Below are 24617 nucleotides of genomic sequence, written 5' to 3' on the forward strand. Positions count from 1 at the left end.
TGATTTATATCAGCTTTAGAAGCGTTAGTTCTCTAAAAATATCTTGTCACCATTTAGGCTACTCACACTCAGATCATCCCAAACCCGTAAGACATTAAAGGCAGGGTAAGCGATTTTTCAAAAAGGTTTTAGAAAACTAAGTCTGGGCCTAGTACCAAAACAAACCTGTAGCCAATTAGCAGTAAGGGGAGTGTCTACTCATGATGTGGAGGAGAGAGCGTTCAGTGAACAGCCGAGCCGAGCGACAGAAAGATAGAGATGGTGGATAAAAAACAAAAGTGGAAAATGTCTGTGGAACGATAAGGCAAGAAGTAGGACCCGTGTAAATATCGGATTAGCTTTCCAGTGCTGGAGAGAACTCAAGGAGTGGAAGGCCTGCGATCGGACACCAAGGTTGCTTTGTTTCTTCTCGATAGTGTGTTAAAAGTAGAGGTTTTCAAGGGCCAATGTGAATAAATCTAGATTTAAATGAAAAGAGAAAAGATAGTCATGTCGTTTTGGATACGTTTTATTCGTATGCAAAACGATGTGAATATCACGGAGCGCTGAACACTCTCACGCACTGTATGTTTCGTTCACCCTCGAAGCCGGAGGGCGCTCTCGTGCTGAAAGTCCAAATCGGACTCATATGACATCCCGCTATCGCTGTAGCTAAGCTGAATAACTAGCATAAAACGTAACTGATGAAACGTGAAGACGATATGGTTTGTGTGTTTTTCAAGTCTTCACCAGGTAATAAATATGAATGATACAGAGGTAATTGAAAGCATTTATTACACTATAGAAGCTATAAAATATGTGACCCTGGACCACAAAACCAGTCTTAAGTGTAAATTTTTCGAAATTGTGATTTATACATACTGTACATCAAGCTGAATAAATAAGCTTTCCATTGATGTATGGTTTGTTAGGATCGGACAATATTTGGCTGAGATACAACTATTTGAAAATCTGGAATCTGAGGGTGCAAAAAAATCTAAATACTGAGAAAATTGCCTTTAAAGTTGTTCAAATGAAGTTCTTGGCAATGCATATTACTTATCAAAACATTTTTGATATATTTACGGTACAAAATATCTTCATGGAACATAATCTTTACTTAATATCCTAATGATTTTTGGCATAAAAGAAAAATCTATCATTTTGACCCATACAATGTATTGTTGGCTATTGCTACAAATATACCCCAGCGACTTAAGACTGGTTTTGTGCTCCAGGGTCACATATATTTTCTGCCTTATTCTGTGATAAAAATGGAAAAAAGTGTTTGTAGTATATATACTGATTGTACAATCATAACCATAAAATTAGTAAAATATTTTAATCAAAAATATTATAGAAGACAGATTATTGGTTATTGTCCAGCAGTGTATTTTATTTCTAAGCCAATTAAAAGTAAGATTTTTTTTGTCAATTATACAGGTCCTTTTCAAAAAATTAGCATATTGTGATAAAGTTCATTATTTTCTGTAATGTACTGATAAACATTAGACTTTCATATATTTTAGATTCATTACAACACAACTGAAGTAGTTCAAGCCTTTTATTGTTTTAATATTGATGATTTTGGCATACAGCTCATGAAAACCCAAAATTCCTATCTCAAAAAATTAGCATATCATGAAAAGGTTCTCTAAACGAGCTATTAACCTAATCATCTGAATCAACTAATTAACTCTAAACACCTGCAAAAGATTCCTGAGGCTTTTAAAAACTCCCAGCCTGGTTCATTACTCAAAACCGCAATCATGGGTAAGACTGCCGACCTGACTGCTGTCCAGAAGGCCATCATTGACACCCTCAAGCAAGAGGGTAAGACACAGAAAGAAATTTTTGAACGAATAGGCTGTTCCCAGAGTGCTGTATCAAGGCACCTCAGTGGGAAGTCTGTGGGAAGGAAAAAGTGTGGCAGAAAACGTAGCACAACGAGAAGAGATGACCGGACCCTGAGGAAGATTGTGGAGAAGGACCGATTCCAGACCTTGGGGGACCTGCGGAAGCAGTGGACTGAGTCTGGAGTAGAAACATCCAGAGCCACCGTGTACAGGCGTGTGCAGGAAATGGGCTACAGGTGCCGCATTCCCCAGGTCAAGCCACTTTTGAACCAGAAACAGCGGCAGAAGCGCCTGACCTGGGCTACAGAGAAGCAGCACTGGACTGTTGCTCAGTGGTCCAAAGTACTTTTTTTCGGATGAAAGCAAATTTTGCATGTCATTCGGAAATCAAGGTGCCAGAGTCTGGAGGAAGACTGGGGAGAGGGAAATGCCAAAATGCCTGAAGTCCAGTGTCAAGTACCCACAGTCAGTGATGGTCTGGGGTGCCATGTCAGCTGCTGGTGTTGGTCCACTGTGTTTTATCAAGGGCAGGGTCAATGCAGCTAGCTATCAGGAGATTTTGGAGCACTTCATGCTTCCATCTGCTGAAAAGCTTTATGGAGATGAATATTTCATTTTTCAGCACGACCTGGCACCTGCTCACAGTGCCAAAACCTCTGGTAAATGGTTTACTGACCATGGTATTACTGTGCTCAATTGGCCTGCCAACTCTCCTGACCTGAACCCCATAGAGAATCTGTGGGATATTGTGAAGAGAAAGTTGAGAGACGCAAGACCCAACACTCTGGATGAGCTTAAGGCCGCTATCGAAGCATCCTGGGCCTCCATAACACCTCGGCAGTGCCACAGGCTGATTGCCTCCATGCCACGCCGCATTGAAGCAGTCATTTCTGCAAAAGGATTCCCGACCAAGTATTGAGTGCATAACTGAACATAATTATTTGAAGGTTGACTTTTCTTTTTGTATTAAAAACACTTTTCTTTTATTGGTCGGATGAAATATGCAAATTTTTTGAGATTTTGGGTTTTCATGAGCTGTATGCCAAAATCATCAATATTAAAACAATAAAAGGCTTGAACTACTTCAGTTGTGTTGTAATGAATCTAAAATATATGAAAGTCTAATGTTTATCAGTACATTACAGAAAATAATAAACTTTATCACAATATGCTAATTTTTTGAAAAGGACCTGTATTATAAATATAATTATTATTATTACTACATTTGAAATTTCTGTCCCCCTCACTTCTGAAATGATTGCTACTCCTCTGCCCTGTAACATAACTGAATATAAAACTTTAGATATATGCCGTGTTATCTTTATTTGGGCATCAAATATTTTCCACATGAATTTTATTCCGCAGGAAAGGGGTCAAAATGGCTCTTTTGACGTTGAAGGTTGCAGACCCCTGACCTAGACTAATTGCATTAATAGATAAAAATCTCGATCACACTTTTGTTGTTCACACTAGTTTGGGGACCAGTTCTCACTACAATCAACTACGACTTTTGTCACAATAGACTCCTAATTTGCTGCTTCTTATAGTTAGTAATGTAGTTAAGTTTTGGTGTGGGGTAGGACTACAAGATCTAAAATGTGGTCATGCAGAATAAAGGTCCTTACACACTTGAGTCCTTACACACTTGCATTTTTTTCATATTCATCATCCTAAAAAAATCGCCACGCACAGAAACCTGAGTCTAATGCGTATTAATTTATTATTAATAATGATTTTGTTTTCCTCTCTCCTTAAAAATATAGATAGTGTAGAGAGGAATGAGAGTTCCACCCCAAGGAGTTACAGGATTATCCCAGGCGATTCAAAGTTTACTTCAGGATGTCAGTGGCTCAGTTTGATGCTTTGCTAGCGATACTGGAGCCACATATTAAAAAGAAGACCAATTTCCATAAACTCAGTGTGCAAGGACCTATACAGTTCTTTGTGCTGCGAGATGAAGTGGATCAACTTGTCAGATGCCATTCTGGATTTTGGCGTTCGCTTGTACCGTGGCTCTAAATTGTCAAAACACCTCCCAAAATGCTTGCCATGGATGCAAAAACACAGAAGATCAAATCCGATATGAATTTTTTTATGACAGATGAAAGTTTTGGAGGCATCGTGTAAATGTGATTGTCACAACGTGACATATTTATTTTTTTAACGTGAAAATTTCAGACTCAGTGTGCAAGGACCTTAAGGCATTAATATGTGCTTTATACTAATAATACAGCCAATGTCGTATTAATATGCATGGAAATAAGTAACTAGTTAATAGTGAGAATTTTTTTTTTTTTATATATATTTTAATATTTTATTAAAATATTGTAATTTGTGTTACGAATATGAACAATGGTCTTACAGGGTTGGAATAACACGAGGCTGAGGAACTGAATTTTCATTTTTAAAGTCACCATAAAATGGTTATTTTTTCATGGAATACTGCAGTGTTTATTTGAAATTATTTATCTATGAACATCATTTTTGTTTATAAAAATACTCAAAAATATCAAATACCAAAAATATCAAATATCAATACCAAAAATATTAACTTCACCTCCCCTCGCAACAAAATCTCTGATGACGGTGTGAGTAATTCCTACTCTTCAGCAATTTGTCACTCACGAGAGATTACAGCAATTAGCAAACAACAACGTTTCAACTGGTTCTTGATGGACAAAATCAACATCATTATACATTTTTCTGGTTATAGAAGTCATTTGAAAAAATGCCTTTAAAATCCAAATTAATTAGTCGGAAAGCATATTACTAATTCATTAGCTGCATGTTTCTCTCATTTAACTTGAGAAATAAATTACTTTTTCACAGGCACTTGCCATGGCAATAAAAGAAGCCAAGCAACAGCACCCTGACATGTTGGTAACCAAGGCTGTAGTTGTCAGGGAAACAGAATCTTCCACTCAAGATCCACATGAGGAATCGAAGGTATTTGTCACCGCTAGCCCCTGCATGCACAATTAATCCATCCATTTCGAAAATGCATATTATGGTTTCACTTGTGTTTATCTGTCATTTTGAGCCTGCTGGTGTATAGCAGTTTGACAAGGGTGTAATGACATGTCAAAACCAGTTCAGTCAGCGCCGTGTGTTAACTGTAGGTGGACGGCGCTGACAAACACACTCTTTCATTTAACTGCAAACCGTGCAGTTATCAAATATCTATGGCAAGTCTTATTGTGTTCCATCTTCCAACAGCAATCACTTATTGGCAATGAAGTGGATCTTCTAATAAACGGTTGTGTTACATGATCTGTTTATTTGTTTTTCTCTCCATTAGTCCTGATCTCCTCAGTTCTCAGGACTTCAGTGGGAAGCAACTGTTCCTCAATGACTGCCAGTGGGTCGCCAACATCTACAGACCTCTTATTCTAAGCTTCTAGCTTCCACTTACATACACAACACTATCATTTACACATGCACACAAACACATGCTGCCTCCCAGATGTCGGAACCTATTCCTTCTCATGTAATTTCTATTTTGTGTCTACATTCGCTGTGGTAACATGGACATGCTGGTTCAGGAGGCACATGTTCTCCTTAGCTGAGGACTGCTGGGGAAGGACAGACTCAGCATCACATCGATCAGACGATTTAGCCGCCATTGTAGTCTCTTGCTTTTTCTTCACGAATGTGAAAACTAACCAAGCGTACTATCAACAGCCCGATGCTAACATCAAGCATGAGGCATTGAGAACATTGCTGAAGATTTAGCTTAGTGGAGTGACAGTAGTGTCTATTGAGTAGTTTTTTCTAGGGTTCATTGAGATATAACACAGAAGATCTTTTTGCAAATACTGAAGTGTAGGGAAAAGCCTAGCTAGCGTACATACAGTATGTCGTGCTTCTCTGATCAACAAACATTATGTTGCTGTTAAATTCTGAACCTCATCTGCATGTCGCAAAGCAGGGTTTAAAATGTTTTCATATACAACCAACTAACTAAAACCTCTGGTTCAGTGTCCTTACAAACTGGAAAGGGAAAGGAAAATGAAACGGTCTGTATTAATGTATGATTGCCAAACCCTTTGATGGCCCTCTGAAAAGTATTTCTTTCCATATTAGACATAATATGGAGATAGTGGACTTGCGCATTGTTCCAGAATTTTGATTCACTGATGTATTTTTTTTTTTTTTATAGATGTCTAGAATTTTTTTTGTTTAATTTCAGAAGCCCTTACAAACACTTAGTAGATATCATGAACAGAGAAAAATTAAAGCCGCCAATTTACAGTCCAAACATTTCAAGTTACCAGAAGTAAACAAGCTTTAGTTTTTAGATTCAAAATATCCCCAAGTATGACATTTTGAAATGCACGATACAAAAAGACGTTTGCTTGTTGAATGCTGTATTTCATCTACACATATTGTTAAACTGTGAAAAAGTCCAAAGAAACCAAACCTAATTTGAACTCAGTACATGCTGACACACTTATATAATTAATCAATGTGTTATGTGCATGTGCATTTAGACCTTAAACATTTGAACAAAGTTCAGTTTATTAGCATTGCAGAAAAAAAATTATATATTTCTTTCCAACAAGCCAATATTTAACAAATTCCCTACTGCTCTATATGTTTGAGACTTCTGTGATTGGTTTATTTTTTACAATATTCCTTCCCACACAATGCTGTGCCAACAAACTAATGATTTTTAAACAGTTAAAACAGTTCTGATTTGTTAGATATGAAACCTTTTTGTGTGTAAATGTCATGAGCCTGTGGTTTTCATTGAAGCGTGACCCTTGATTCTCTTTACAAACGTTCCTCTGTGAAAGCGGTAGAGATCCTGAATGAGACAGGACATATATGTGTTCTAGTACTGAATGGATGAATGAGCTTCAAATTGTGTGTATTGCCAAATTAAAAACTTTATATTAGGATGAAAGAAGGACAGGATAGCTCTTAATAACCTTTGCTAACACGGTAAAGGCTTGTTGTTGTGTAACTAATGCATTTGTTCAGGACTGTGCACTATGTGAAAAAAAAAACACTTTACACAACCTGCAGGTATCAGAAGGGAAATTTGTATACGTCATACTTCCAACTTGAACAGTGACTGATTTTTGAGGACATGGGAGCCGTTGTTGAATATAAAGAAAAGAAGTGCCATGCAAAGGTTGATAGACAGCATTCTTTCGCCAGCCCATTTGCTAAGCCTATCTCAGAGTTTTGTTTCTTTACAAGGCCATGTCCTTGTTTACGCTGTACATGTTGCATTTAAGATTTGAACTTTGAGGAAAAAAAGTTAAGCTTAAAAAAATAGGTTTAGCATCAATTCCCCTGAGATTCCACCTACAGACACTTCTGTTTACAATGCTATCCTCTACTTTCTACTGCTTGGTTTTGTGTGTTTGCTGTACAGTGATCGAAATAAATAAGATCCATCCATGTGGTCAAGTTTGCTATTCGTTGCATCTGAGTTAAACATTACATTACAGTAAATTGTGTATTATCCAACAACGACTAAGATGTGCAAGTATTTTCCATTTTGTTTAAGAAATGTTGTTAGTTCTGTGGCACTGCCCTCTCGTGGTCTACTGAGGAACATATGCTACTTAAAATCATCAATAGGATACATGTATCACCTATCTCTAATTTCATAACACTTCGGATTTTAAGCACAATTAAGGCCGGGGAGAGCATTTGTTTACCAGAAATATTAACAAACAGTGCAGAGTTGTCACCAATAATCATCAGTTATTGTCAAGATTGACCCAGTTAAACTTTGCATGAGTAAGGTGTAATTAACAAACGAAATGGTCACCGAACGGCTAAATTCGACACTGTATTCCAAACTTTGCCACTTACATGATTGATGCAGTCAGAGACAGTTTTTCTGAGGTGAGGGTTGTCCGGTTTCACGTCAAGTTTTTTTTTTTTTTCAATAATATTTTCAACTCAAAATGCTGGCAGAGTGAGTGCTTTTGCTCCTTTGCTGTTTTTCCCGCTTAATTCCGATTCCCGCGCTTCAACATAAAAACAAGAAAAGACTCAAAACAACAAGTTACGTTTTCTAAGGTAGGACACTTTTTCTTTTTTTATTAGTCAAACCTTTTAAACTTATATAACGAAAAACATTAAGCTAAAGCTAAAGGTTACCTATCACTTTCGTTGGAAGTACACAAATATGACTTAAGAGCTTGTAATCTTTTCTGGCATTATCTTGCTGCAATTTAATAATTGGTGCTTAAATGATTAGTCAGTATAAAATACAGGGTAAAGGTGCACCCTGACCGATAATTGTCTTGGACATTTATATGACACATAAAGCAAACTTTTTTCAGAAAGTGAAAATGTTGATGAAAGGGCAAGTGATGACTAAGTAGTCTTTGCATAGACAAGGTAGGTAAGAATGTCCATCACACTAATCTTACTAAAAGTGTGTTATGGCTACACTTTTGGACAAGTCAAAGATATGTTCTGTGTTAACTGACAGCATACCATAAATTACCTCTATAAAATATATACAATTATATTAAAGAAGCCTGGCATATATACATAAATAAAATAAAATGCATGCACCGATGCACTTTTCCAAAAATGATCAATAGCATGCATTTAGAAAATAGGATGAATTTATTTCATGCTGACTAGCTTTTTCACTTTCTAAAGTATTTCAGGCAGATGCCCGTTTTTGTAGTTAGCCAGAGCTATGTTTAAAATTTTCAGTATTTTAATAATTAAATAACACTGCAAAAAAATATAAAAAGTTGAGCCAGCTTAAAATTTTAAGGCAACCAGCTTTTTGCAGATTTTTGAGTTCTCTCAACTTATTTTTGTAGGAGATTATAAACTTTTTGTTGTATAAACTTAAAACAAGAAGTTGAGAAAACTCAAAAATTTTGTTGCCTTAAAATTTTAAGTTGGCTCAACTTTTTATATATTTTTACAGTGTAGGCATGTTAAGCTCATCCTCAAAAAAGTAATCAGGAGGCCCTTTAACCTTCTCATCTTTTGCATCACTCATGAATTTGCATCCCTGATGGTATCACATTTGCATTCTATAACAGTAAAAGTTACAATGACTAACTCACAAATATATTAAGAACATTACTTGTGTTCTTTCATTTATTAAAAGCAGACAGTCCATTCAAATACTGTATTTCAAGCCACTACAGAGCCAGTTCATGCTAAACACCTTGAAAATGGAACATAAGCATTATGTATTTAATGATCACAGCTATTACCTATAGAAAGCACCTTAGCGGAAAATGAACGCTGGTCTTTTACAATCAAAATATCTGTTAAACATCATCAAATAATGGAATTGTAAATGAACAAACTAAACCAGAAACGAAAACAAGACAACTATTTAAGGCTGTTCTGGTCCTGAGGATATTTTACATACTGTTTCTCATTAAAGAGGCACACGCACTAGCAAAACAAAGATCTCAGTGCATGACTGACGGAACAACCAGCTCGAGACAGCCAGAGAGCTCTTTTACTGTATAAGTAAGGCCAGCAGCATTAGCTTAGTCTTTCAAACAGACAGGGGGGCATGTCAACACCGGGGGACTGTAAACTCTGTCTGATTTGAGGACAGCTGATTAAATGGGTTGATGGTCTTACAATGAAAGTGTCTGTGAGGTATGGCAGTAGGGATTCTCTTCAAAGGAGTTCATTAAGTATTCCCAAGCTTTCTACGGAAAAGGCATTTGTGTGGTTCTCCACTGCCAACCGTCTATAATGGATGAATATGGATTCATCTTATCCAAACAGATGTCCTTGTATGTGAATCCTTAAGAGTGAACTGTATGTCATTTTATGCCCTTGAATATTCAGTTCCTGGTTGGAAACCACTTGGGTAACATCCATTCGATATGTTTATCCCAAAAAATGCAATAGCATTGTCTCGACAGCTTTGGTGTCAGTGATCAAAACCAGATTAGCAAACGTCCTCTTTTAAAAAGGGAGAGGAACTTTCCTTCTGAAGAGTCTCGTTTGTAAAACATACTGGAAAAAGACAAGTGGATCCACTTGTAGATGTTTGTACTGTTCTCTCTGCTGTAGAGTTAAATTCATCTGTCATAAGAAAGTCCTGACCATACAGAAGAGTGATAGTGTTATGAGGACTGGTAGTGCTTTCCTCTCTGGGGCAAATCCAATCGCATGTGCAACTGCAAAAAATAAATAGAAAAAAACTAAATTATTTTTCAGATAGCCAACACACAACTCAAAACAAAATGCTTACGGTTTCAAATAGTGTGATAGATATTCTGGTTCTCCTTAACTTTAAGTCTAAGAGATTTTCACTTGCTTTGTGTAATTTACATAAATACCAAAAATTGCATTATTGACATGATAGCCTAAAAAAAAAAAAACAACCACGAGATAATGGATATAAACGCCGTAAGGTCTATAAGCAGACCTGCTATCCTGGGGATGGTAATCTGTTTGCTGCTGCTCCCTTCTCCACCTTCGCTGACTGGTTTAATCTGGATGATGTAATCCTCTTCCACAGGCAGGGAGAGCTCAAGAGATGTGCTGTTGGTCTCCACCACGCTGGGCAGACTCTGTCTGCTTTGCTTGTACATGACCTTCAAAACAACACAGCTGCTGTAAAACTTGGTTACATTTTATTTTAAGGTGTCCTTGTTACAGTGTAATTATATATTTAAGTACTAAGTAATATTAATTAACTACAGGTACTTAATACATGGTTAAATTTAGGATTAGGATTTGGTTTAGGGTTACTTTCATGTAATTATGGAAAATTCATTGTTATTGTAATAGTAAATATATGTACTGCAATGTGTAACAAGGACACCTAAAAATAATGATACCTAATGTCACCTAAAACTCAATTTATATGTAACAAATGATGGACCATTGAATTTATGGTGTGCATTATTGCTGATTTATTACGTTTGCCCACTGACAAAGAAAGGATCAGTCTATAATTTCAATGGTAGGTTTACTTTAACAGTGAGAGACAGAATAACAACAACAAAAATCCAGAAAAATGCATTTTAAAAAAAGTTCTAAATTGATTTGCATTTTAATGATTGAAATAAGTATTTGATCCCCTATCAATCAGCAAGATTTGTTACCTATATAAAAGACACTTGTCCACAGAAGCAATCAATCGATCAGATTCCAAACTCTCCACCATGACCAAGACCAAAGAGCTGTCCAAGAATGTCAGGGACAAGATTGTAGACCAACACAAGGCTGGAATGGGCTACAAGACCATCGCCAAGCAGTTTGGTGAGAAGGTGACAACAGTTGGTGCGATTATTCGTAAATGGAAGAAACAACTGTCAATCTCCCTCGGACTGGGGCTCCATGCAAGATCTCACTTCGTGGAGTTTCAATGATCATGAAAACGGTGAGGAATCAGCCCAGAACTACACTGGAGGATCTTGTCAATGATCTCAAGGCAGCTGGGACCATAGTCACCAAGAAGACAATTGGGAACACACTACGCCGTGAAGGACTGAAATCCTGCAGCGCCTGCAAGGTCCCCTTGCTCAAGAAAGCACATGTACAGACCCATCTGAAGTTTGCCAATGAACATCTGAATGATTCAGAGGAGAACTGGGGGAAAGTGTTGTGGTCCGATGAGACCAAAATCGAGCTCTTTGGCATCAACTCAACTGACCGTATTTGGAGGAGGATGAATGCTGCCTATGACCCTAAGAACACCATCCCCACCATCAAACATGGAGGTGGAAACATCATGCTTTGGGGGTGTTTTTCTGCTAAGGGGACAGGACAACTGCACCACATGGACGGGGCCATGTACCATCAGGGCCAGGGCATTGAAGCCAGACAGGGCATTGAAAATGGGTCATGGATGGGTATTCCAGCATGACAATGACCCAAAACACAAAAGAGTGGCTCAAGAAGAAGCACATTAAGGTCCTGCGGTGGCCTAGCAAGTCTCCAGACCTTAATTCCACAGAAAATCTGCGGAGGGAGCTGAAGGTTTAAGTTGCCAAATGTCAGCCTCATAACCTTAATGACTTGGAGAGGATCTGCAAAGAGGAGTGGGACAAAATTATTGATGCATCGATTCGATACTTAGTATCGGTATCGGTTCCGATATGGTCAGTTTCTGCCGAATCGGGTATCGGTCAGACAAGACCAATCCAAATCCGATATTGTGCGCATACTATTGTGTTATTGTTAAGCCCCACGAAAGCACAAAAACATTATAAAGCACCATAAAGTCAAAGTCCAAGAGTTCTGAAGTCGTTCCATAGTTTAATTTGAGGTACAGATGAATATTGAAGTCGTTAAATTCAAGTTTACGTAAACTCTTCTATCCCCTGCAGCTGCCTGTCATCCTCCATTCAGCATTCAAACTGTGTGTCACATTCTTTTACGACCGTCAAGATGATGTTAAAAGAAAAGGCTCAATAAACTATTGCACAGTTTTAATAAACTACACATCAATATCTCTTTCCTCTGTGCTTTAAACTTCTCTATGCGGAGCTGCGTGCTGTGACTCCGATGCTGTGACTCCGATGCGCATAAGTGCTTTGTGCCGTGCTGTATTGGAGCTGTTCGTATTATAATACTTTTACACAATGCACTATTTTATTTATAGCATTTCTTGTTCTCTCCTATGATAGGACAAAAAAGAAAGGCTATTAATAATCTAATGTATAGCACAGTAATGGAGGCAGTAACATATGATAGATAGGACTCCTCTATCATATGTTGCTGCCTACATTACTGTGCTATACATTTAAAAGAAACGTCTTTTAATTTTATAGTTTATATTTTTATATAAATGCATTTACGTGTTTTCATTAATGTATTTTACAGCAATACAGGGAGTAATGTGTAACATTTTACCAGATTTAGTCCTACACTTATACACTTTAATTTGTTCACCACTAAATAATGTTATTTGATTAAATGTTTAGATTTTATAAAATTGCACTGATGATTTTTTTGAGAATAACTTTTGCTGCTAAATTATCCACTAGCCTAATTAATAATAGTATTTTTGTCATAGATTATAATTATATATTTTTTAATTTGTTATTTTTTAAAATTAAGTTGTCTATATTTAGTAGATTGTGTTGAACACACAAAAGGGTGACTATCAGGTCAACACACAGAAGTATAAAAATTCTACATTGATTTAAAAAAAAAAAACTGTGCTGGTATTGGATCGGAATCGGCCTGGTGGCCAAATACAAGAAATGTCTGACTGTGATTGCCAACAAGGGTTTGCCACCAAGTACTAAGTCATGTTTTGGGAAGGGGTTAAATGCTTATTTAATTTAAATGCAAATCAATTTATAACTTTTTTGCTACTTTTTTTGTTGTTATTCTGTCTCTCACTGTTAAAATAAACCTACCATTAAATTATAGACTGATCATTTCTTTGTCAGTGGGCAAACGTACAAAATCAGCAGGGGATAAAATATTTTTTTCCCCCACTGTATATATGGAACTGTAATATGATCCGAAGCAAGCATTCAACCTTGGTGTGGTATAAACAGATATAGAGGCTGAGGCAGTGATTTTTGTATGTTCATACCTTATAGCCCATAACTTCAGATTCATTCTCCAGAGACTTGACATGATCCCATTTGAGGATGAGTTTAGAGTCTGTAGTATTCCACGTGACTTTCACTGGAGACTGACTCGGTGCTGGAGAAATACAATCAAAGAACTGAACATCACACTTCAGAGCAGTTTAAAGGGGTCATATGATGCGATTTCAAGTTTCCCTTTCTTTTTTGGAGTGTTACAAGCTGTTTGTGCATAGATAAGATACCTGAAGTTGCAAAGACTAAAGTCTCAAAACAAAGAAATATTCTTTATAAAAGTTAAGACTCGACCACGCCCTCCTAAAACGGCTCATTCAAACACCCCCCCCCTCCCCCCCATGTCTACGTCATGGTGTGGATTTGCACCGCCCAAATGTATTCACAAGGAAAGGAGGAAGAACTATTATTCTCGCTGTAGTATTGTTGCTGCCTCTGGTGCCATGTCATGGAGACTCTGTTTCGTTGTGAAAGCGAAAGTACTTTGTTCCAAGAAAGGACACTCGGACACTCGACCCGACCAAAGGCAGTGCAAGTATAACATTTAACTAAACGAAACAGAGGTTTAGTATAAGTTATAGAACCCGTTATAAATGGTGCTGATGGTTTTACTCAGGTGGTTAAATAACTTTCTCCATAACTGTATTCTCTGGTTTTGCTGATGGTTTCATCCATCAACGCTCATTAGCCTTTCCCCATGTATGAGTGATTGTATGTTTGTTTGTTTGTTAGACTAGTCTGCGTTTGTGTTTAGTTAATAAAAGTTGTGTGCACAAATTACATGAGTTTCTGATTCTGCTTTGCATATTAAATGTCCCTTTACGATTTTGACCCTTGCTACAATGCTCTAATGCATTAATAGGAAAGTATTTTCTGTGGCCAAGGAAATACCATTTCTTAGAGTTGATACGAACTTACACTGAATGTTCGCTGGACGGACAGGTCAGCTGATGGCAATTTAATTCTGCGACAGTTATTACTGTCAGCCGATATAAATAATGGTAATTAATCATAATTATTTATATATAATTCCCTTTTGAGCTTATAAATTGTTACAGTGATGTTTATAGACAACAACACGATAGCCAGGGCCCATGTCACACTTACGGGGTCTCTTAGTGGTGACATTCACCACAGCACTATCGGGTCCAACACCAGCACTGTTATACGCTTTGAGTTTGATGTAGTATGTACTGCTGGGGTCCAGTCCACGAATGACAGCAGACGTCCTGTTTCCCACAGTCCTCATCACACTGGCTGTGTCCGGTCTGTCATTTGTACTCCAGTACCTCAGCTGAAATTCACATTCAACTTGCAGTCATAATCAGCATCACAAAGTGCCAATCACTGATGAAAATTTATTGGAGATCTTGTGCTCATGTGGGCCGTCATGTGATGTATTCAATTCAGTCTTGCTTACTGATATTCTGTTTCTAATAAAGCAAAAATCCCCCTACCACAAACAAAATATCTGACATTTTCCCCTGTATATGACTTCATTTTTATAGCTTTGTTTATTGGTAGTTACTGCATTAAACACATACTATACTGGTAGAACATTAACAATACTGGTTGCGAGAATTGTTATAACAGCACAGGGAGTAATAACACGACTAATATATAAAACAAACCCAGTCAGATTCATTAGCTTGCTTTAGTTGTGTTTTTCCTCACCTCATAGCCCATAATGCGTGTCCTACTGGTGCTCCATGGTAAAGGCTTCCAGCTGACCTCCACTTCTGAGGCTGACAGGCTCTTGGCACGAACGCGACTGGGGGCGCGACTCGGCTCTATGGTCAGAATAATCATTACTGTAATGTCTCGTCATGTTTAGGCTCATTATTAGAGCACTGGTGCACTAGCAAATGTTTAGCACTTTCAGTTTGCCCTAATCAAACACTGCAGCTACATAATGTTTTAAACATTTCATATACTTGTTCATTCTTAAAGTTAATTTCTGCACCACTGGCACAATCTTCCATTGTATGAACAAACAAACAACACTGATTAAGATAGTAAATCTTGGGGTAGTGCTAGACCTCAAAAAAATTTTTTTTTGACAGCAATGAAAATGAAGCTGTAAGGGATAGAAGTACAGTGTGTTCAGTGGAGTCTACTGTTTAACAACATACTGTACCGATTAGTTCATCTTTCCAGAAGACTTTCAATAGACAAAAACTCCATAAAACAGTTTTGGAAGATGTGAGTTGTGAAAATGACTTGTAATCTAGGACCTATAAACAATGCGTGCCATTGTAAAAACTGCAAGTCTATCCCTCACAGCCTCCTATTCATCCGAGTTCTATGGTGCCATGTTGGACCACTCAAACCAAGAGTAACATTTCCGCTGCACCACAGAGACATAGTTTTTATACTTTCTGATGGACTGAACTAGCGAATGGCCTTCAGTTGTCTTTGCATATTAAATTAAGGTTGGTAAATTGGGTTTACCCTCTTCTGCTGAGTATATAGTGGTCACAGGTCCAAAAGGACCTTCTCCTTTGTTGTTGTAAACTCCCACTTTCACATGAAATGGAGAGAATGGAGGGATGCTCTCATTTTTGAAGATGTATCGGGATGCATCAGGAGATGTCACGGCTGCTTGCATCCAGCTTTGACCACCAAGAGGGCGAAAAGCAACCACGTAGCCAAACCCTGGACCACATTGCAACTCTTCTGGGACTGGCTGGAAAGCCACACAAGTACCCACAGACACAAAAACAACATGAGTGAGAGAATAAGCAAGTGAAAGACGTACTGTATCATTATATCAGAGCAATGTTATACAAGAGGCTTTGTTTCAGTAAAAGCAGACTATGGAAAATCCTTTTCACGGTCCTTGAACCTATTTTTTGCTTTTCACCTTCTGAAATGTAATTGCTAAAATCCATAAATATTTTGTCTGCCTCACTGAAGAGTATCTGCCTTTTTTAAAACTAGAGCTGTTTAAATCTGACAGCATTATGGGCCTGCTTTGATGCAGGCCAGTGGATGGTCCACTATTGACAGCTACCTTTGTGCACTTAAATGTGCAAGCGAGAGCTTGCTTTGTTACCTCCCAAGTGATGACAAGCTCTGAGCGGCTGCCACCTCCTCCACTGACTCTGGCTGGGGTCGTCCTTGGCACTGCAGCATTAAAACAAGAAGACTTTTTCAGCCAGTTTTACAAGATGAGAAAAGCAAGAAGTGCAGACAGGGCATTTTTCTCCCCCATCTGTTTAGCATGATGCCACAGAGACAGCTTCCTGGCTGCTTCTTGGTTCTGAGCGAAAAGGTTTATATACAGTATAGTTGGAAGGGAACTATATGTCAGACTTATCAAATCTTGGAGAAGTGCCTTGTATTATTTAAACATGAAACTGTATACATACATGTGTCCTTGGTCCTGATTTTTTGTGAGGGTTTGCTGGGTTCCCCAGTGCCTATGGAGTTAGTGGCCAGCACTCTGAACTCATATTCAACCCATGGACTCAACTCCACCACACGGGCTGTCAACTGCTGCCTTCCCAGAGACTCTGGCACTGAGGAAAGAAGATATATTTCAATATATTGAAGATACATTTCCAGAAACCTGTAACAAAATAATCACTTGGAAAACAAGCTAGAGACTGGAGACACAAGGTCTGGTCCAGTATGTAGCTTCCTATGGCCAAGAAAAATGCACATAGACAGGAAGTGACAAAGTGTTTGGCATTAAAAGGAATCAGCTGTTTTTGTTTTTACCTGCTTGTACTCTTGTGAAAAAGCACTGCACTTAATCATGTTGAATTTGCACTTTTGGACTTCTAGTCTTCTCTGGTGCTCCTCATTTGGGAGTCGAATCATGCTCGAATCATGCCCTCAGTTTTTGTGTTCACATTCCAAATGCCATAAAAGTCATCAAGTTTCGTACAATTTTGATGAAGCTGTGATTTTTAAAAATTCAAAACATAATTTTTTTTCGGTCAAAAGTGAGCAAAGAGCACCAGAGGGTTAAATGTATATGTAACTGTACTTGCAGATAATATAATATTAATGAGATAAAAGACCACTTAAGTGTACTTAAAGAGAGTACACTTTCATGACTATTTAAGTGTACTTTGTAATAATGTCAAACTAAAAGTTTTAAAGTTAATATAAACCATTAATCTTTCGTTGTGTATATAACGCTTATTTTGATGTGGTGACTAATATCCTAAAGCATGTGCAAAGTATATAATGAATTATAATTTATTATATTTTAAATAAATTTATTTTAAATTCACTCATTTACAACTTCATTATTTTAATGATTAGCCATATCTTAAAGACAACTAGGACTCGATGTACTTGAGTCCTGCTTAAATGGGTCAAAAGGTTTCAGCTAACTGCATTTAATATAAACGAACTAAATTTAGCATCAATAATGCATTTTCATTTATTTGCAATTAACATGCAATTAACAGTCCAAAAATATTACATCTGGGTAAATATGAATACAATGATTCTATAATCATACAGTGTGGAAATAGTGCTGTGATTAATGCTCATCTCATGGTTGTACAGAAAGTACAAAATACATTTGCAGAAAATGTGTCTACATTGTTGGCAGAAAACAAAGTTGACTACTAAAGCATTTTTGAAACATTTGATTGCACTATTGTAGCTTGTTCCTGACATTAGAGGTCTGAACAAAGGATAAAGATGTGTTTATGAAATATTGCTATCATAAAAGCAATGCTACAACACTGAAAAGAATTTGTAGGCCTTGTGCCAAACTAATCAAACTAACTTCAGTGGGGACTAAACAGCACTCAAGGATCATTATGATGAACTGTGCATTTTAATTCAAACTATTCATTCCTGCACACCTGTTTTGGCTGCCTGCCATCCGAGAGAGAAAGGGCTTCGGATCTGAATGTTGTAAGCAAAGACAGGACTGTGGTTATCAGGGCCTGGACTCCAGGACACAAAGGACGTTGTCTCTGTCACTTCATCAACTTTAATATCCAGCGGTGGGTCAGGGGGACCTGTGGAGCAATGATAATAGAACTTACACATATTCTTACATATATTTAAATTAATTAGTTTTTACTCTTAGTGGAGTTTTGTCTTTGAAATCTTGTTTGGAAAAACATTACCTCGTACCACAACATCTGTCGCTATAGACGCACTGTCCACTTTAGTCTGTACGGCACATGTGTATCTTCCTGCGTGCCTTAGCTGAATGTTACGAACCATAATGTCACCAGCAGATGTCTGTGAGCAAAACATAAAATGAGATTTACAGATTCATGTAAGATTTGTGTAGTCTGGTAGACTCCGATTTTCTGGTGTCAACAAATCAACAAACATGAACATCAGAAAGCAATGCTAAAAGAACGTACCCCACCAACTTTTTCAAAATATCCCCCATGGCTTCCAAAATTGATCAGCTGCTCGTTGAAAAACCAAGTGAATCTCACATCCAGGGAAGGGTCACGAGACACCTGGCATGGAATAACAACGCTCTCTCCCACTGTAACATCCAGCTGGGTGGCTTTAGAAGTGATGATAGTCGGCTCTGAAGTAACAATGAGATGGTCAGCAGCTATAATATATAAGTGCACATTACTAGTCATCAGTAGCTTGGTGGATAAAACAAAAGTTGTATTTAAGTACATTTTGACCAGGCTTAAGAAGAGACGTTTTTAAAATTAGTTAGCCCATGCTATCCTTTATGCTCCTGAAAAGCTGAATAACTCTTTTGTTTTCTCACATATTGTCTACTGCAATGCTCTATTTGTTGGAGTTTGTAAATCTTCCCTCAACAAACTACGATATCTGCAAAATTTGGCTGCTAGAATCCAGTCTGTGGCCAGGATTGGTGACCATATGACCCCTATTTTGAAGTCTTTGCTCTGGCTCCCTGTCAGGTACTGTATATTTTAAAATCCTTATGCTAATGTATTAGGTTTTGCATTATCTGGCTCCAAAGTATTTGGCTGAACTTCACACTCCGTATGCACAACCTGCAACTTGCGATCCTCTCAGAGTAGTCTTTTTATTCTGTGCTCAGAATTCTTTGGCTGACATTAGAGATGCACATTTGTTAGGTATTTTTAAATCTTGTCTTAAATAACATTTTATTTCAGAATCGGTTTTACTTGATTATCTGTTATATTTTGGTATTTTGGTCTTTAATAATTCTGCATTTTTAGTCCTTGTTGGTTTAGATTGTTTTACATTGTTGTGCTTGCTTTTGTTGTGTATGCTTTGAGAAAGTACTTTTAAAAAGTGCTATAAAAGTCTCTAGCTTTCAATACCTCTTGATCATTGGTTTTATTGTTGTTTTGTTATTGTTGTGTTTTAAATTTGATAGTCTTGTTTTATTCATTTTATTTCTGAGATTTTATTCTATTCTGTACAGCACTTTGGTCAAATTTGGTTGTTTTCAAATGTGCTTTACAAATAAATATTGTATTGTACTGTACTGTACTGTATTGTATAAATGAATTACTACTACTACTACTACATTTGAGGCAAGAAGTGCAATGAGCAACACAATTATACCACCACTAGATGTCACTATGCTGTTACATTTCATCTGAAAGAAGTCTTGTACATCAATTCTCAATCCTGCACCCCCCCCCCCATATTCTCCACCTTTCAAAATATCAATATGTAATGAATGCTCTTGTTATTAATATTATATTAATATTAAACAACTTAAAACACAACGTGTCTGATTGGGTGTTAAAACTCCATTAAAATATCTATCTATCTATCTATCTATCTATCTATCTATCTATCTATCTATCTATCTATCTATCTATCTATCTATCTATCTATCTATCTATCTATCTATCTATCTATCTATCTATCTATCTATCTATCTATCTATCTATCTATCGTCAGCCACTTTTTTCATAATTTCTGGACAGCAAATCAAACACAATAAAACATTTCTATATCATCACATCTGTCTGATAATCCTCACATGAAGTTCATTTAGGATATGTCAAAGAAAAGGGTCAAGATGACAAAAACATGCAACAGTGCATATTAATAAAACAGTCGGTTCAGCTTGAATTTTTGGGATGAATCATTACTGATTAGTAATCTCTGGATTCCCTCGTGCTCAATTATTCATGCTTTATCACGCACCTCTTGCAGAGATGTCTCTTTAATATGGCAAACACGTGAATTTTGCTGGAGCAATTTTATTTAAACTGTTTGGAAATTAACATGTCAAATGAACATGTATTCAGGATCCAGGCTTTCATGTGAAAATGAGAATGAGAGAAGAAACCAGAGAGTTTCTATAGAAACCAATTTTAAAAACAAGAAGGACCACCAAACCGCTGTTCTAATAGAGCGCTGGTATTGTTCACACCGCCTTGTCAAACGGGTAAAGAATTCACAGAGTTGCAAAAAAGGTTGTTTTAGATGGATTTAAGCCCTAATGAAACACAGCACGGTTATTTCCACACATATCATGCATCTCTAATGCTCGCCAAATAAATCAATTCCTCATTAACCACAAGCACAGTTCATCTAGAGAGTGTGGAGATAAGGAGCTTGTGCTTTACTCTTACACTGGCACAGACTGTAGATCGATAGAAAATTGTTATTTTATGTCATACAAAATAATGTTATGCAACACAATATGTTTTATACAGTACACTAACATTCAAAAGTTTGGGATCAGAATACAGTAAAACAGTAATATTGAGAAATATTATGTTTACTAACATTTCTTTTTGACTATATATTCAAATGTAAAAAAATATTCCTATGATGCAAAGCTGAATTGTCAGCATCATTACTCCAGTTTTCAGTTTCCTTCAGAAATCATTCTAATGCGCTGATTTGCCGCTCAACATTTCTTATTCTTATCAATGTTGCTGCTTACTATTTTCGTGGAAATTATATTTTATTTAAAAATTCTTTGACAAAAATCAAAAGAAAAACATTTATTTGAAACAGAAATGTTTTGTAACATTATAAATGTTTTTACTGTCACTTTTGATTCATTTAAATTAGTGTAAATTAAATTCATTTAAAATAAAAGTTTTTGTTTGCATAATATATGTGTGTGTTCTGTGTCTATTTATTATGCATACATATAAATACACACATACAGTATATATTTTGAAAATATTTCCATGTATTTCCATGTTTATAATTATATTCATATAATTTCTATTATAAATAAATATATTTAATATATAAACATAACATATTTTTCTGAAATATACACATGCATGTGTGTATTTATACACAGTACACATACTGTACATACATTATGCAAACAAAAACTTTTGTTTTGTATGCGATTAATCGTGATTTATCGTTTGACAACACTAATTTAAATTCATCACCTGAATAAAAGTATGAAAATGTCTTTCAAAAAAATCTTACTGACTCCAAACATTTGAACTATTTACCATTTATTAATTTATTATTTAACTATTTAACATTTTATTAATATATTTAATATACATTTTTTTTTATAAATGGAAACATCATGTTACTTCTATGCATATATACAGAAGAATAACACATGTACTAAATACTAAAATGTCCCAGCATACCTTTCACCACTAGTGTGCCTGCACTGCTTGCTACTCCAAACTGGTTTCTCGCCACACAAGTGTAAAGCCCTGCGTCAAATTTGGTGATGTTGGATATCTGGAGACTGCCATTATCCAGCACGGAGACTCTAGACAACAAAGTGACATGATGAAAGCCATACAACCCCATTCATCCATATAAACAAGCTTTAAAACCAGTTATTATATTACAATGAAGATCAATGAACTTTAGTCTGGCCACAGAGATCAATAGGCAATAGGACTTAAATAATAATACATTAAGCAATTATAGAGGTAATAAGATTCAGATTTATCAGATTATCATATTATAAAATAATTTGTGGTTAAAACCTGTGTTTTATGTATATTTCACAATTGCATCTCAGATTATTGGGCATTTGGTGTCTTTCTTTTAAAGTTTTCTTTTAAAGACTTTCCATATCACAAAACAGCAACATTCTGGCCATGGTTTCTGCTGAACAGTTCAGCCAAAAATTAAACATTCTGTTATTATTTAATCACCTTCTTGTCATTCCAAACCCATTACTTTCTTTATTCTGTGAAACACAAAAGGTGCATTTTTGGACACACTTTTCTTTGTATTGTAAAAGAAAATGGGGACTGGAACTGTCAAGCTCCAAAATGACAAAAAGCACCATAAAAGAATTAAATGATAAAACAAGAATTTGTGGGAGAGTATAGGCAGATATTACCAAGGTTGTCAGCTTTGAGATTTTGATGACGGGGGGAATTAGGTTAGGCAACAATTCAAGGTTAATGCTCTACAAATTACACCTTTTTTAAACTTTAGAAAAAATTTCCAATTACACATGCTGTTTTAAGTATAAAGATGATTTAAAATCACTAAATCACTCTTTATTAAGATTGCAATACAGTATAAAATATACTTTCTTACATAAATTTGATGTTCAACAATAAATATTTAAGGAAAATCACAATTTTTTGTGTAAATTATTGTGCTGGAATCAACATTCAGCTTCTGAGCTTTATACATTATTTCCAGTAATTGTGACTGCAGTGCAATTTCATATTAACAAGTCTGTCTATGAGCACCATTTCATGCTGTGTATATAATAAAGCAGAATTTCTTTGGTGTTATGGACTATATAAGACAGCGTATTGTGTCAAAACTAACACATTAAGCATAACAAAATCTACATTTCCATGTTCCACTACAAGTGCAGAAGAAAAAGATAAAATTAGTTGTATGCTACTTTTATTTATTGTAGTGCAGAGGCCAAAGCAATGAAAAATGTTGAAGAGCAGAGCGTGGTATGTGCTTAATTTACACCGTGACCTTTCAGCATGCAGGCACAGAAAAAATCTGCTCACACCACAGCAAACAGCTCCTTTTTTATAGACATGTCAATGTTTGCAAGAGTTTAGTAAGTGGATTTTTTAGAAATGAAGGCATGTTGACACGAGAGCTTTCAGCAGGCATGTTGTCCTCATGTCTTGTGGAATTATCATCGATGGTTTTCCACTAGCTGAGGCCAAAATTACACTTACCGTCACTGGTGAATGAGACATGAGGTAATCTGACATTGCAGCATTGATGCTGGTTTGCTTCTGGTCTGCCTGTTCACGCGTTTAGGAAGAGGCGTTGCTTTGGAGAGTGATTTGCAGGGAGGGTGGAATCTTATGCTTTCAAAGCTAGCTTGCTATTGCTAGCCTCTCTGAAATTGCCTACCTTTAAAATACATAAAACTATTTAACTGCGCCAGTGTTTCTAATACAATGGCTAAGGCAGTGACACAAATTTGACATCTTTCTCTCTTTTGACCAATTTAATCAATCTCTCGATATTTTTCCTCCTTTGGGAAGACACAGAAATGCTATCATTGATTTTTTTTTCTTTTGCCATTAGAGCAAATGGGAAAGCAAAGCTGATATTTGTTGTATTGTCCATTCACCACTATAGAAGTTTACCCAACTATGGCTACTTTCACTTCTGAAAACCCTAGAAATGTGAAAAGGATCAATACCAGCAAATACATAGGAAATATGGCTATGACATAAAATAAAAGCTATCTATTTTTTCCCTACATACAATACAATGTCCAAAATAATTCACAAAGGGAGGAAAACTGAGCTTTTTGGTAACACATTACATTAAGCTTCTATATGTTCTATCAATATTAGCAATATGCAATAGCTAACATGACATAACAAAAAACAATTCCTTTATGAATTATGAATGAACATGAATTAGGAACATTTATAAATTAACATCAGCCTAGATTAAAAATGCTGTAAAAATTGCTGTTGATTATCACTATACTGAATTCATTAGCCAGTGTTCGCAACATGTTACCAGCAACTTCACTGGGTCTTTAGCACATTTTTAAAAATCAGTCAGCGGTATAATTATGCATGAATAAATTTATGCAACTTTTACTTATTTATGCACAAACATGGAAAAGCTGGAAACTGTAAATCATATTTGCATAGTACAGTCAGCAGATTTCCAACAAGCACTATATTACAAAAGCAAAATTGGACATGAAGAAATGAAAGCAACTTTTTCTCTTCCCACATGATCATTATAGAAGAAGCCTGAAAAGCTGTTCATTGGTTTTCTCTCTCTTCTTCTCTCTCACAACCAGCAGTGCAGCAGTGTTTAATGAGAGACCCTAGATAGTGGGTGGATGTTAGCACAAGGCTGATGGACAGTGATGGCTACTAATGATTTTCTTACA

The 24617-nt window shown here is 36.4% G+C and overlaps 2 protein-coding genes across 2 annotated transcripts in view; one reads left to right on the forward strand and one right to left on the reverse strand.

The window, feature by feature from the left end:
* LOC306860067 (band 4.1-like protein 1) overlaps window positions 1-7248 on the forward strand; it is a 91074-nt gene extending 83826 nt beyond the window's left edge. The window contains exons 22-23 of the mRNA XM_079401594.1: window positions 4665-4781; window positions 5134-7248. Of these exons, the coding sequence (XP_079257720.1) occupies window positions 4665-4781; window positions 5134-5139 (123 nt within the window). The 3' untranslated portion in view covers window positions 5140-7248. The remainder of the gene's footprint in view (window positions 1-4664; window positions 4782-5133) is intronic.
* Window positions 7249-8894: 1646 nt separating this feature from the next.
* Window positions 8895-24617, reverse strand: part of LOC306859783 (contactin-4-like) — a 77666-nt gene continuing 61943 nt past the window's right edge. Inside the window, exons 12-23 of the mRNA XM_079401039.1 lie at window positions 21898-22025; window positions 18709-18884; window positions 18463-18580; window positions 18193-18351; window positions 16735-16884; window positions 16419-16489; window positions 15815-16049; window positions 15038-15153; window positions 14471-14657; window positions 13354-13466; window positions 10225-10393; window positions 8895-9973 (exon numbers count right to left, since the gene is read on the reverse strand). Of these exons, the coding sequence (XP_079257165.1) occupies window positions 9882-9973; window positions 10225-10393; window positions 13354-13466; window positions 14471-14657; window positions 15038-15153; window positions 15815-16049; window positions 16419-16489; window positions 16735-16884; window positions 18193-18351; window positions 18463-18580; window positions 18709-18884; window positions 21898-22025 (1714 nt within the window). The 3' untranslated portion in view covers window positions 8895-9881. The remainder of the gene's footprint in view (window positions 9974-10224; window positions 10394-13353; window positions 13467-14470; window positions 14658-15037; window positions 15154-15814; window positions 16050-16418; window positions 16490-16734; window positions 16885-18192; window positions 18352-18462; window positions 18581-18708; window positions 18885-21897; window positions 22026-24617) is intronic.

The sequence above is a fragment of the Barbus barbus genome, assembly GCF_936440315.1.
Source record: "Barbus barbus genome assembly, chromosome: 40".
In the NCBI taxonomy this organism is placed as follows: Eukaryota; Metazoa; Chordata; class Actinopteri; order Cypriniformes; family Cyprinidae; genus Barbus; species Barbus barbus.